Consider the following 12,603-nt stretch of genomic DNA (forward strand, 5'->3'; position numbering starts at 1 on the left):
TCCAACTCTACAATTCTGTGATTCTGCGGGTACCAGTTGCTCAGAGCTGCAGGAGGCAAGAATGCCCTTGTGAGAACAGGATACTGGACTTGATGGGTCATTGGCCTGATTCAGAGGTGGTTCCTATGTCCTAATGTGCTCAGGCTGAAGGGCGCAGGAGGTGGTGCTTGGAGGAGCAATGCTGAATAGGTTGTGTGTGAGAGACACAAGACTGAAACATCTACTCAAGGGCACTTCGTGAAAATTGTTGGAGGCTAGTGGTGGGTGCGGTGTTTGCATTCTCCTCTGTTACATATAAGATCATTTACCCCCCTTACAGCGCATGGTTTCTCTTTCTCCACCCCAAGCCACCGGCAAGAATAAGAAAATTCCAAAAAGTTGATTGCCATTGTCTTGAAACCTCAGGGCAACCAACTTCCTACACAAAAGGGGGAAGTGAGCTCAGGCAAATATTTCTCTTGCCTAGACTGCATTTTTATAGCCGGGTAGATGTTGGAAAATCTGGCTGCATTCATCCCATCCAACTCCAGTGCTTGGTCTCTGGGCCGATGACTGGACAGAACAATCTTTTTATTTCTAGGTAATAAAATCCAACCTTGCTGCAAAATTGCATGTTGGCGTTTTTGCAGATTAGATTAAGTTGCACCAATTTCCAGCAAGGTGAGACATGGTTGTTTGCACAGTGTTAGCTAGAAAGGTTTGGGGACATTCAAAAGTTACAGTGATTCAGATAAAACTTTTATTATTATTATTTTAAAAATCTCCCTTTGTCTTTTAGACATTTATCTTCACGGATGGTGAGGACGAAGAACTGAAGAAGAGGACAGGTGAGCTGGTTGAATGCATTTTGGCAGATGGGGAAGGGAGCTTCTTAAATATCCCTTCATCTGGAGGCTGTTCATGGGAGGGTGAAGGAAGATAACCTCCTGCTCATTAACTCTCTGGAGTTGCTGGGGGGGGGAGAGGGGGGACTTACTCAGCTATTTATTAAGCCGCCCTTCCCCTGCCCTTGGGAGACTGGATCAGATCAGTCTATTCTTATGCTAATGCCTCTATTCATGATTCCCCTCAAGACATCCCAGAGAGTAACAGGTGGCAGCTGATGGGAAAATGCTGGTTGAATAGGCAGATGAGAGCCTCTCCTTAGCATTTCCCCAGCCCAACAGGGCCCACTTTGCATGGAAGGCTTTCTCCCCCTCTCTGAGTTAACACTCAGCGGAGTGAAACAGCCTAGCAGCCTTTAGATGCAGCCCGTAATCCCTTCTTCCCTGACATTTGTTTATCCAAAGAATTTTTTTATCCTGCTCTTCAGCCAGAAAAAAAGGCTCCCAGAGCAATGTACAAATTACTAAAAGGGAAGGGGGGGGGAGAGAAAGGCAGGCTTCCAGTCTTTAAAAAAAATAAAGGCATGGCACAAAAAGAAAGTGGAGGGGAGGGAGGAGGAGATAAACAAACTCAAGTTCCGAGTTGCAGGTTCTTCTAGTGGGAGCTGGGGTGGGAAGTATGAGGGGAGAAGGTTTTCTCACACCGAGGGCCATGTTTGCAACATGGATTGGAGAGTTGGAAGGGACCCTGAGGGTCATCCAGTCCAAGCCCCTGCAATGCAGGAATATGAAATGAGCCCAGCGTCCGGTACCTGAAAAAGCAGCGAAATGCTTGGCATGCGGAAGGTTCAGTCCCCAGTAAAAAGGTAAAGGGACCCTTGACCATTAGGTCCAGTCGTGGCCGACTCTGGGGTTGCGGCGCTCATCTCACTTTATTGGCCGAGGGAGCCGGCGTACAGCTTCCGGGTCATGTGGCCAGCATGACTAAGCCGCTTCTGGTAAACCAGAGCAGCGCACGGAAATGCCATTTACCTTCCCACAGGAGTGGTACCTATTTATCTACTTGTACTTTGATGTGCTTTCGAACTGCGAGGTTGGCAGGAGCAGGGACCGAGCAACGAGAGCTCACCCCGTCGCGGGGATTCGAACCGCCGACCTTCTGATTGGCTCTGTGGTTTAACCCCCCAGCGCCACCTGCGTCCCTCAGTCCCCAGTACACCTAGTTTAAAAGGATCCAGTAACAGGGCAGAGCCGGCAATGAGCCAGCGGTTAGATTCAGCAGAAAACAGCTTTATATGTTAGTAGGGTTGTGGTTGTGCTCTTGCGATGCATTTTGTTGACGTATTTATATTTCCAAGCAAGACACAAACTTGTCAGGCAAGCCACGTCCTTCCATTCATTCTTCCTCCTCTCTCCTTCAGGGAAGGTCATCAACACCAATTGCTCCGCTGCCCACAGCCGCCAAGCCCTGTCCTGCAAGATGGCCGTGGAATATGACAAGTTCATCGAATCTGAGAGAAAGTAAGCGCAGGGATTGGGCCAAGGGGGAAAGGAAACTTCGTTAAGCCAGTGTAAGGAGGGGCAATGCAGAGGGTGTGCTCTGCAGGCTGGTGGGGATCTCCAACTGGGCAGGAAGGGCCCATAGCTCAGGGGCAGACCATCTGCCTTGCAAACAGCAGGTCCCAGGTTCAAATTCTGACATCTCCAGGTGAGAATGAGAATTGTCTTCTGTGCAGGCAGTACTGAGATAGAGGGACCAATGGGCTGACTCTGTGTAAGGCAGCTTCCTACGTCTCGGCTTGAATCATAGAATTTTAAAGTTGGAAGGGACCACAAGGGTCATCTTAGCCCAATCCTCTGCAAAGTTGGACCTTTTTTTGCCCGGTGTGGGGCTTGAACCCATGAGCTCGAGAATGAAGAGCCTCACGCTCTACTAATGGAGCTATTCCTCATCTTGTTGTCTTCCAGTTGTTCTGGAGTGCAACTTCCATAAGTTCCAAGCCAACCTTAAACAGGCTAGCAGGACCAGTGGTCAGGGATTATGGGAGTTGTAGGCTAGAACCTTTGGAGGACACCAAATTTTGGGAAGACTGGACAGTCCTGAGCCAGATGGACCAGTTGTCTGGCTCTGAATATGGCAGTTTCCTAAGATGCTAATTCTTACTGAAATTGCCCAACTGAATGTAATGTGTAAGCTTTTTAGGGTAGGTGGATCACGGCCTCGGTTGTAGCGAAATTTTATTGCATCCTTGATAGGTCCCTTTCCCAGTTAGTTGTCCTAAGTGATGTTCAGAATTAAAACCACCAGTAAAAGCATTTTAAAAAATGGCAACCTTAGATAAGGGCTGCCATCGTTAACCAGCTGAGGAAAGGGTCCTTTTTAAGGCAGGCATGGCCAAACTTCGCCCTCCAGATGTTTTGGGACTACAGTTCACATCATCCCTGAGCACTGGTCCTGTTAGCTAGGGATGGTGGGAGTTGTAGTCCCAAAACATCTGGAGGGCCAAGTTTGGCCATGCCTGTTCAAGGAGTTGAGTGGCCCACACCTGGGAAAAGAGACTTTTTTTGCCCCATGAAGCCGCCTCATGATAGGCAGAACAAACCAGTTCCTGTTTAGATAAAAACTATTTGTATATATAAATACCTATAAATAGTTAGAGCTTCATAGGTACCAACCCAGGAAAATATAGCAATTGGAATTGATTGTGAATTCATTAAGACTCCTGGTGTAAACATGCAAAAGGAAATAATTCGGTTTGGTTCTTAAGGTTGATGTTTAAGCCTGTGATAAAGGAGTGTCCTCAAATTTGCTTACAAATCTGAAATAAAATGTCTGTATTTCTGTTCTTTTGTCTTTTATGATTCGTTCTTGGAATGTATTTAATCCCAGCAATAAAAATAAATAAAGTTTAAGGCACTCCTGTTTTGCATTAAAGTTTGAAAATGCCTTTTGGCTAGGAATACTGGTCAACTCATGACAAACTGAAGTTGAATTTATTTGGCCCCCCCTCTTAACCTGTTCACCTCTCATTGTCGTTTGATGCATCAGGTGGTTTTGCCACATGGACGATGACAATTATGTCAATGTTCGAGCGCTGATCAAACTGCTCTCCAGTTACCCTCACACGCAAGACATCTACATCGGAAAGCCAAGTCTGGATAGGCCCATCCAGGCCACGGAGAGGATTAGCGAGAACAAGATGGTAAGCGAATGGGGGAGCTGGAGAAAAATATTCACTTAGACCACATTCACATACCCCATACGTTTAAAGCATTATGATACCACTTTTATACAGTTGATTCTTCAACTGTCAGGTATCTATAGAAAATTATTCAAAACATCCAATCCCATGGGAATGTTCAGGGAGGCAGGAGAGGATATATTGCTTAATATTAATATTAATATCCTTCCTAACTTGCGCTAGCAAGTTCTATAATTTAGCAGAGTTTTACATTCCCCCTCTTAAACGCACAACAGATAGCTGGTTGCAGGCTTAAGCCTTTCACTATTAGATTCCTGGTAAGTTCCCTTATGGGACGCGGGTGGCGCTGTGGTCTAAACCAGAGCCTAGGGCTTGTCGATCGGAAGGTCGGTAGTTCGAATCCCCACAATGCGGTGAGCTCCCGTTGTTTGGTCCCTGCTCCTGACCACCTAGCAGTTTGAAAGCACGTCAAAGTGCAAGTAGATAAATAGGTACCGCTCCGGCGGGAAGGTAAATGGTGTTTCTGTGCACTGCTCTGGTTCACCAGAAGCGGCTTAAGTCATGCTGGCCACATGACCCGGAAGCTGTCTGTGGACAAATGCCGGATCCCTCAGCCTATAGAGTGAGATGAGTGCGCAACCCCAGTCATCCGCAACTGGGCCTAATGGTCAGGGGTACCTTTACCTTTACTAAGTTCCCTTATATCCCTCTTAAAAGAATGAACACGCCACAATCTTGTGTAAAGTACATAAAAGAAGTTTACTCACATCATCAGTGCACAGTTGGATCCCTGAAGGCAGACTTAGTTACATATACATGTGGGTCTGTCCCATATGGAGATAGCCCCTTTGTTGGCTGAAAGCTGAGCCAACAAAGCATCTCTAGCTAAAAAGCTGCTGGTCCAACGACAGAGGAAGTCATGTGCGTGTGTGCTGCGTGCCTTGTCCTTTTTGTTACCTGGACAGGAAAGGTCACACCCACCTCTAGTCAGATGCTAAAGGAAGTATGTCCCAGTCAGGAGGAAACAGGAAGTTTTTGACTGACTGGACCAAACATTCCCCTGCATGTCCACTCTAGGAAAACAAGGAATGTTGTACTTGACTGCTACTTGTGTATCACACCCCACAAATCCAAGATGACACCCAACACATTCCACTTTCTCTAGACCAGTATTTTCTTCAGTCTTCCAGATTGGTTTTGACTCTTGACTCTTTTCTTGCCCCACACAGCATCCGGTCCACTTCTGGTTTGCCACGGGGGGCGCTGGTTTCTGCATCAGCCGTGGGCTGGCGCTAAAGATGAGCCCTTGGGCAAGGTGAGCGGTTGACATTGGAGGCTGCTGTGTTTGCTACCCTGAGCTCTCGGATCACTACTATTTATGCCTTAGCTAGTCATGAACATGAGTGCTCGTTCCCACCTTGCAAATGTAAAACACATCGGTGGTTCAGGGGATTTTTTTTGGGGGGGGACCACCTAAGAAAGAGGTCAGCCCACCCCTTTCCTTTTTATTGCAGTTGTTAGAATTATTTTTGTTACTATTTAACACCCATAAAGCACCTAATATTTTCTTAAGTGCTGTACGTGTAATAAATTTTATTCAGTCGTACCTCGGAATCCGTTCCAGAAGTCCGTTCTACTTCCAAAACGTTTGGAAACCAAAGCGTGCCTTCTGATTGGCTGCAGGAAGCTCCTGCAGCCAATTGGAAGCCACGCCAGACGTTCAGCTTCCGAAAACCGTTCGAAAACCAGGACACTCACTTCCGGGTTTCGATCGTTTGGGAGCCGATCTGTTCAGGAGCCAAGGCGTTCGAGATCTAAGGTACGACTGTACAGGGGAATTCCCCGCTTATGTGAGGGTTCAATTCTGGGTTCCCCTGCAAGTCCTTTGCCCCCTCGTGGTGCCAGAAAACAGTGTGCCCATTGGCAGTCATACATGCGCAGGGAGGTCCCTGTAGATGTTTTTTTTAAAAAGCCGTATGTAATATTGAGGGTTTTTAATGTTATTTTTCATATTTAAAAAAATAAGGTTTTGGTAAATTGGGGTGGGGGAAAGCAATTCTCCTCCTGTCTTCGTTAGGGAGCCTTGCCCATTGTTAAGTCCCCCACCATACCAAAGTCTTGCTTCTTCCACAATCCTCTACAGCGGCGGACACTTCATGAGCACTGCAGAAAAGATACGCCTCCCGGACGACTGCACCATCGGCTACATCATAGAATCTGTGCTGGGGGTGAAGCTGATCCGGAGTAATCTCTTCCATTCCCATTTAGAGAACCTCCACCAAGTGCCCAAGACAGAGATTCACGTTCAGGTAAAAAACAAGAAACCTCTTAGTAGACCAGTGTTTCCCAAACTTAAGCGTGATTGCGTACCCCTTTTGAGTGTTTTTGTCTTGCCAGCGTATCCCGTGTGTGTGTGTGTGTGTGTGTGTGTGTGTGTGTGTGTGTGTGAGAGAGAGAGAGAGAGAGAGAGAGAGAGAGAGAGAATGAATGAATGACACATGTGGAAGTCTTCGGAGCTTTAAATATATATATCTTCATATAAGATATATACATATTTAAAGCTCTGAAGATTTCCAGATGTGTTCTCTCTTTGTCTCCAACATGTCGAGAACCTTAAGTCCTGAGAGAAAGATCTTAATTCAGCCAAGTGGACATACGAGCCCCTTCCTCATTTCATCAAGTCAATCTTTGTGTGCTCTCTCTCCCCTGCCCAGGTGACCTTGAGCTATGGGATGTTTGAAAACAAGAGGAACTCCATCCATATCAAGGGAGCCTTCTCCGTGGAGGAGGATCCTTCCAGGTGAGCAGCAAGTGTCCCTCCCCTCGTGCATACTAGTTATTTGTTTAGAGATGTGTGGATCAGTTGAAACAGTCCCTGTCCACAGGTTTGCAATCTGAAAATATACACGACACGCAAGGAGAAAGGGACAGCTAGGGAAGAGCTTCCCATCTCCACTCGGCTGAAAGACGGGCCATATTCACACCACACTTTTAAAAGCACTAGAACAGGCATAGGCAAACTCTGGCCCTCCAGATGTTTGGGACTACAATTCCCATCATCCCTAGCTAACAGGACCAGTGGTCGGAGATGATGGGAATTGTAGTCCCAAATATCTGGAGGGCCAGAGTTTGCCTATGCCTGCACTAGAATATCACTTTGAGCAACTGTGGCTTCCCCCAAAGAATTCTGGGAGCTGTAGTTTATCAAAGGTGCTGAGAGTTGTTCGGAGGCTCCTATTCCTCTCCCAGATCTACCGTTCCTCTGGGAGAGGAATTGATTGTTAAATAGCTCTGGGAAGAGATTGGGGCCTCCTAACAACTCTCAGCACCCTTGATAAACTACAGCTCCCAGAATTCTTTGGGGGGGAAGCCATGGCTGCTTGAAGTGGTATCATAGTGCCTTAAATGTAGGGTGTGATTGCGGCCAATTCTCTTAGCCTAACCTACCTCAAAAGATGATCATCAGGAATAAAACAGGGCAGCGGAAAGAGACAAAGAACCACGAGCTCTTTAAGGGGGAAATACTGGATCTGAAAGCTATAGATAACTTGCTCTGTAATTAGAAAGGTGCCCCTGATTTTCATCAGGGAGCAGGTTTTTAACCTGCTTGAACCACCCCCTGGCTAAACGTTACAGCCCTAATCAATACTGTGCCACTGATGATCGGGATTATAATTTTTGGGATGTGGCTGATATACCTCCTTCTCTCTCTCTCTCTCAGGTTCCGTACCGTCCACTGTATGCTGTATCCGGACACTCCGTGGTGCCCTCGCAATGCAGTTTACTAAGAGACAAGGTGTCCCCTTCTTAACCTCGTCCCGAGTTTTCCCGGTATCCGAAGAGCTCGTGGGACCTGTTCATTTGCGTGTGTGTTTGTTTCTTTTGCTGTGAGGCTGTTGGCGCTTAATTACTGTGGTTAATTCACAGTGTGCGTGTGTTTTATAGGCTGCTGTGCGGCCCCTTCTTCTCTCATCCGGCCCTGAGATGCTGAGACATTTTTGGGCTCCCCCTGCTATTTGCCCCTGTTGATGGGGCAAGCAGGTTTTACTCTGGGCAAGAAGGAACTGCCCTTACAACCCTCATTTCTTAGGTGAGTGGTTCTGGCTGTTTGTACAGGTGTAAACTGACCGAAAACCCCCACCTGAACAACCAGCCTGGGCATTTCTGAATATTGCTTTGCAGTGTTCTTGTAAGAAGTGGTTTGTTTGCTTTTCCACGACCACCATGACTGCTGTGTCCCCCCCCCCCGACCCACCCTTCCTGCTGAATTTTTAAAAGCAGTGTTGGAATGAACGAATAAAAACACAGGGTGCAATTTAGCCCAGAGTTAAAGCACTAAAGGAAAGAAATAAAATCAAAACCTATGGACTTCATGGGGAAAAACTGAGCATCTTCATAGATCTCACCCATTAACGATCAATTGGGTGCTTCCCAAGTGCCAAACCCTGAGCTGGGATATGCCTTAAGTTGGTGGCGGAGAATCTATAGCCATGTCCCAGATGTGCTTGAACTCCCAACCAGGAAGCCCAGCAGCCAACATGGCCAATGGGCAGAGATGATGGGGAATTGAATCTAGCAACATCTGTAGGACCACAGGCTAGCCACCCGTTACCTTAAACCAGGTGCAGGGAATCTGCAGCCTTCCAGATGTTGGTGAAATGCAACTCTCAGTCAGCAAGCATAGCCAGTGATGATGGGAGTTGTAGTTCATCAACATCTGGGGTTCCATGGGTTCCCTGCACCTGCCTCAAACCTTTCACTGGTTTCCCCTCTCCCTCCTTGATTCCTAAACGCCCCTTTAATTGTTCCTCCCTGCTTATTAGGCTCCGGATAACTTTTCAGATGAAGGTTTACAAATTAAAGTTTGTAATTTTTAAAAAATACTCCTTTTTTGGAATTTCCCCCCTCTCCATAGTGAATGAGTGAGTGAGTGTGTTCTGTATTTTATACATATAATGCTCAGTTTTCTGAACTGTTGCTTCTAGAGCCGGTCCCTTGGACTCCCAGCTTTTATGGTTGCACTGAAGGGAGAAAGTCTGGACTCAGTCTCTTGGCAAACTCTACTTCCTTGCCTACAGCTCAATTGCACGAGGATTTATGCTCCACTGAATATGGAGGGGACTTCCTTGGAAGTAAATAGGCGTAGGATTCAGTGTTTCTCAAACTTGGGTACCCAGCTGTTGTTAGATTACAACTTCCACCATCCCTAGTGATCCGGACCAGTGGCCAGGGATGATGGGAGTTGTAGTCCAACAACTGCTTGGGACCCCAAGTTAGAGAAACACTGAGTTAGCTTTATTGAAGCACTGTAATGTTTAGCAGCACAATTTTACATATATTTACTTGGAAGGAAGTCTGGGGCTGTTGATAGGGACTTAGTCCCGGGTAGGATTGTGAATTCCATACAAGTGACTTAACTTGTTTTCCTTTACGGTTTAATGAGAAGTGGCTGGCATGAATTACTATTTTTCTGCCATGCCTTCTCATATGCGATGAAAACCTTTAGGGGCCTGGTTTTGTGTGACTTCCGCTTAGCAAGGACAGTCACCTGCCTTCACCTTCTCTCTTCCTTCAGTGCATCATCTTTTGCCCACCTGTTGTTTCCTCTGGAGCATCTTTCTCCAGGCGTGATTAAAAAACATCTTACCTGGTTGTCTCTCCTGTTGATGCAGAGACTGCTGCTCTAGCCCAAGCGCTCAACAAGAGGTCACATTCTCGTACTCAAGTTTCCAGCCTCTTGTGCAAAAACCAGGGGAGTGTTTGCTTCCTGGATTCTTGGGCAGATTCAGAAAACTGTAAGCTTCCATTCCAAATGGGAAGGAAAAAGAATTGGCCCACACTGGGTAGTGTTTGTAAATATCTTATTGCAACAGTGTTATTTACTGTGCCTTTTTTGTGTAGCTTTTGTAAATTGTGGATTTTTTTATTAAATATTTTTTTCCTGTGGATCAGAAAAAAAATAATTTTATAAAATCTGTTTTTAAAAAAATGAAATGGGGAGGGCCAGGGAGTCTTTTGTGACTATCACTTATCCTTAATTTATATGTCCCAGTATCTGGGAATTTGTTTGGGGTGTGTGTATGTATGTTGTGTGTGTTTTTAAATGAGGAAAATAGAGGGGGGGAATATAACAAGGACAAATGTTCTCAGGGAATTAAACCTGATTGTTACCGTGGAAACTGTGGTAACCATCCTTTCTTTTGCTGTTAATAAAGCAGTTTTTTTGGCTGATTAATGTCATTTGACTGTGGTGTTTTGTGTGTGGCGCATGCAGGGCATAAGATCATACATCCTTTGCTGCAAGATGTAACATGAGTAGTGGCCAAACAACAGGAGCTGCAACACAGTGTTGCAGTACTGCCTTTCAGGGTCCCAGCCAGCCAGTGGTGAGGTGGAGAAGGAACATTTTTTTGGGGGGGTTAGTGGCTAGAGGACTGCAGCAGATATTTCACCTGCAGGAGAAATATCTGACGCTATTCTAAGCTTAGAATATCGGACCGCCTGTACCTATTCATTTACCTGGCAAGAGCCTTTCCTGCGTTTTATCTCTCTACATTAAATAAGTTGCAATAAGCAGAGATGGTTCTAGGGCAGAATTAGCTGTGGGATCCCAGAGCAGGTAAGCTTCATAAAAAGAGGAGGGGGAGGGGGAGGGAAGGGAAGGGAATAAAAAATCAGGCTAAGTTCAAATTGAAAGCCAGGCGGAATAGCTCTGGCCCTGAGGAAGGAGGTTAAATCCTGCAGAGCCCTGGTCTCATGAGACTGAGCATTCCACCAGGTTGGAGGCATCTCTGAGAAGGCCCTGGCCCTGGTGGAGGATAGTCTGATTTCCTTAGCGCCCGGGACCTCTAAACTATGATTATTCATGGACCTTAAGGTCCTCTGCAGGGCAAGACCAGGAGAGGCGGTCCCTTCCTGTGGTTTCCAGCAACTGGTATTCAGAAGTATTGCTGACTCCAATGGTGGGGGCAGAGCAGAGCCATCACAACTAGTAGCTATCGCTAGCTCTCTCCTCCGCCAATACATATAATCCTCTTCTAAGCCATCCTAGTTGGTGGCCATCACTGGTTCCTGCAGGAGGACGTTCCACAGTTCAACTATCCATCCCGACTCGTCCAACGTTGAGCTTCATGGGATGCCTGCAAGTTCTGCTATTACGACACACACAGAAAAATCTATATTCTCCATGCTATGTGTCCTACAAACTTCTGTGAGTTGGGGCAAAACTCTGGTGCCGTCCCCCCAACCCCACATTCCACCTCTGCTCTCATTTCTCAGCTAAAGACTGGTGGAAAACAACAACTGCGCACACAGAGGCACAAACACGGTGGGCTGATTTCAGACACCCATTCTGGGTGTATGGATTGGCAGTAGCCAATGTGTGTTCCCTTAAAACTGAGACTCTCTGCAATGCCTTTAAAAGTAAAAAAAAGAAGAAAGAAACGCACCCATAAGAACCTATTGCATTATGCTGCAAAGCACACTTTCATTCTCGCATGTCAGTGGAATGGTCTGCGTGTGGGGTGGTGCTGGGGATGATATATGGACTCTGGCTGGGAAAAGCCAGCTCCTGTTGTTTGCTTTGTAATGGTTCAGCAACCCAGAACAGCCACGATAACGTCTGGGCTGGCTCTCCACGGTCCAGCGGTGAGGGTTGGGTGCTTGCCACCGGAGGAAGCCGTTTTTCATCACCATCTGGCCAGCGGCTGCAGCCTCTGGAATAAATCTTCTGTCCCCTAGTGAGCCAGATTTGATGGCTAGCCAGCAGTGTTATCAGAACAGCAGTATATCCTGGAAAAATCTACCTTCGGCTCACATTAGAAATAGACCTCTCAGTGTATTCAAGAGGCAGTAAGCATTAATCTACAGAGAGCCAAAGAGCAAACCTCTTGAGCGAGATTTAAGCCATCCTGCCAGGCAGCTGGATTGGGATTTGTGCTCCGGCCTTCCAGTGCCAGTCAACCTCCAATTTCCTCTAACCCTTTATGATACAAATATCCATGAGCTAACCCCTAAACTAATACTTTCAGCTATGCAGAACAGCTCTATCAATGGCAATTGGTCATGATGGCTATAGAGAACCTCCAGGTGAAGGGGCAGGCTATCTTTGAGGACCGACATGCATAGTATTGCTTTTAGGTCCTGCTTCAAGGCTTGCTGGTGGGCATCTGGTTAGCCTCTGCATTAAATGGGCCTTTGGCATGACCCAGCAGAGCTCTTATACCCCAAAGGGTACACAGTCTGGCAGCACATAATTTCCACCATCTTGCTGAAGCTAAGCAGGTCCAGGCCTGGTCAATGCGTGGAAGCTCATGGACTCTGCCTTGATTTCTGCTCCAGAAGAAAGGTAGAAAATAAACAGAAGGGAATAAATAAATGCATGTATCAAGATTTCACATCTCACTCCCTGATGCTGTTATGCCCTTCAGGAACCACACATGACACTGGTCAAGGGATGCCTCCACTCTCTCATGGTTTGCTCTCCAGTCACAGCATCAAGTTGAGGAGCAACACAGCTTACACTTGAAAGTAGTGCACATGAAATTGCTGTGCAAGGTACTGAAAATGCCTAAAAA

The 12,603-nt window shown here is 46.6% G+C and overlaps 1 protein-coding gene and 1 long non-coding RNA gene across 2 annotated transcripts in view; one reads left to right on the top strand and one right to left on the bottom strand.

Annotated features, from left to right (window-relative positions):
- Window positions 1-10,262, top strand: part of LFNG (LFNG O-fucosylpeptide 3-beta-N-acetylglucosaminyltransferase) — a 37,532-nt gene extending 27,270 nt beyond the window's left edge. The window contains exons 2-8 of the mRNA XM_082199857.1: window positions 779-827; window positions 2,246-2,345; window positions 3,874-4,027; window positions 5,257-5,342; window positions 6,171-6,336; window positions 6,742-6,827; window positions 7,749-10,262. Coding sequence (XP_082055983.1) covers window positions 779-827; window positions 2,246-2,345; window positions 3,874-4,027; window positions 5,257-5,342; window positions 6,171-6,336; window positions 6,742-6,827; window positions 7,749-7,815 — 708 coding nt within the window. The 3' untranslated portion in view covers window positions 7,816-10,262. The remainder of the gene's footprint in view (window positions 1-778; window positions 828-2,245; window positions 2,346-3,873; window positions 4,028-5,256; window positions 5,343-6,170; window positions 6,337-6,741; window positions 6,828-7,748) is intronic.
- LOC309519150 lies at window positions 8,906-10,610 on the bottom strand. Its single transcript, XR_014213690.1, has 2 exons — window positions 9,586-10,610; window positions 8,906-9,439 (listed from the first exon to the last, which is right to left on the bottom strand). It is a non-coding gene; the product is annotated as an uncharacterized lncRNA (long non-coding RNA).
- Window positions 10,611-12,603: the final 1,993 nt, after the last annotated feature.

This window comes from Podarcis vaucheri, assembly GCF_965113315.1.
Source record: "Podarcis vaucheri genome assembly, chromosome: 14".
Classification (NCBI taxonomy): Eukaryota; Metazoa; Chordata; class Lepidosauria; order Squamata; family Lacertidae; genus Podarcis; species Podarcis vaucheri.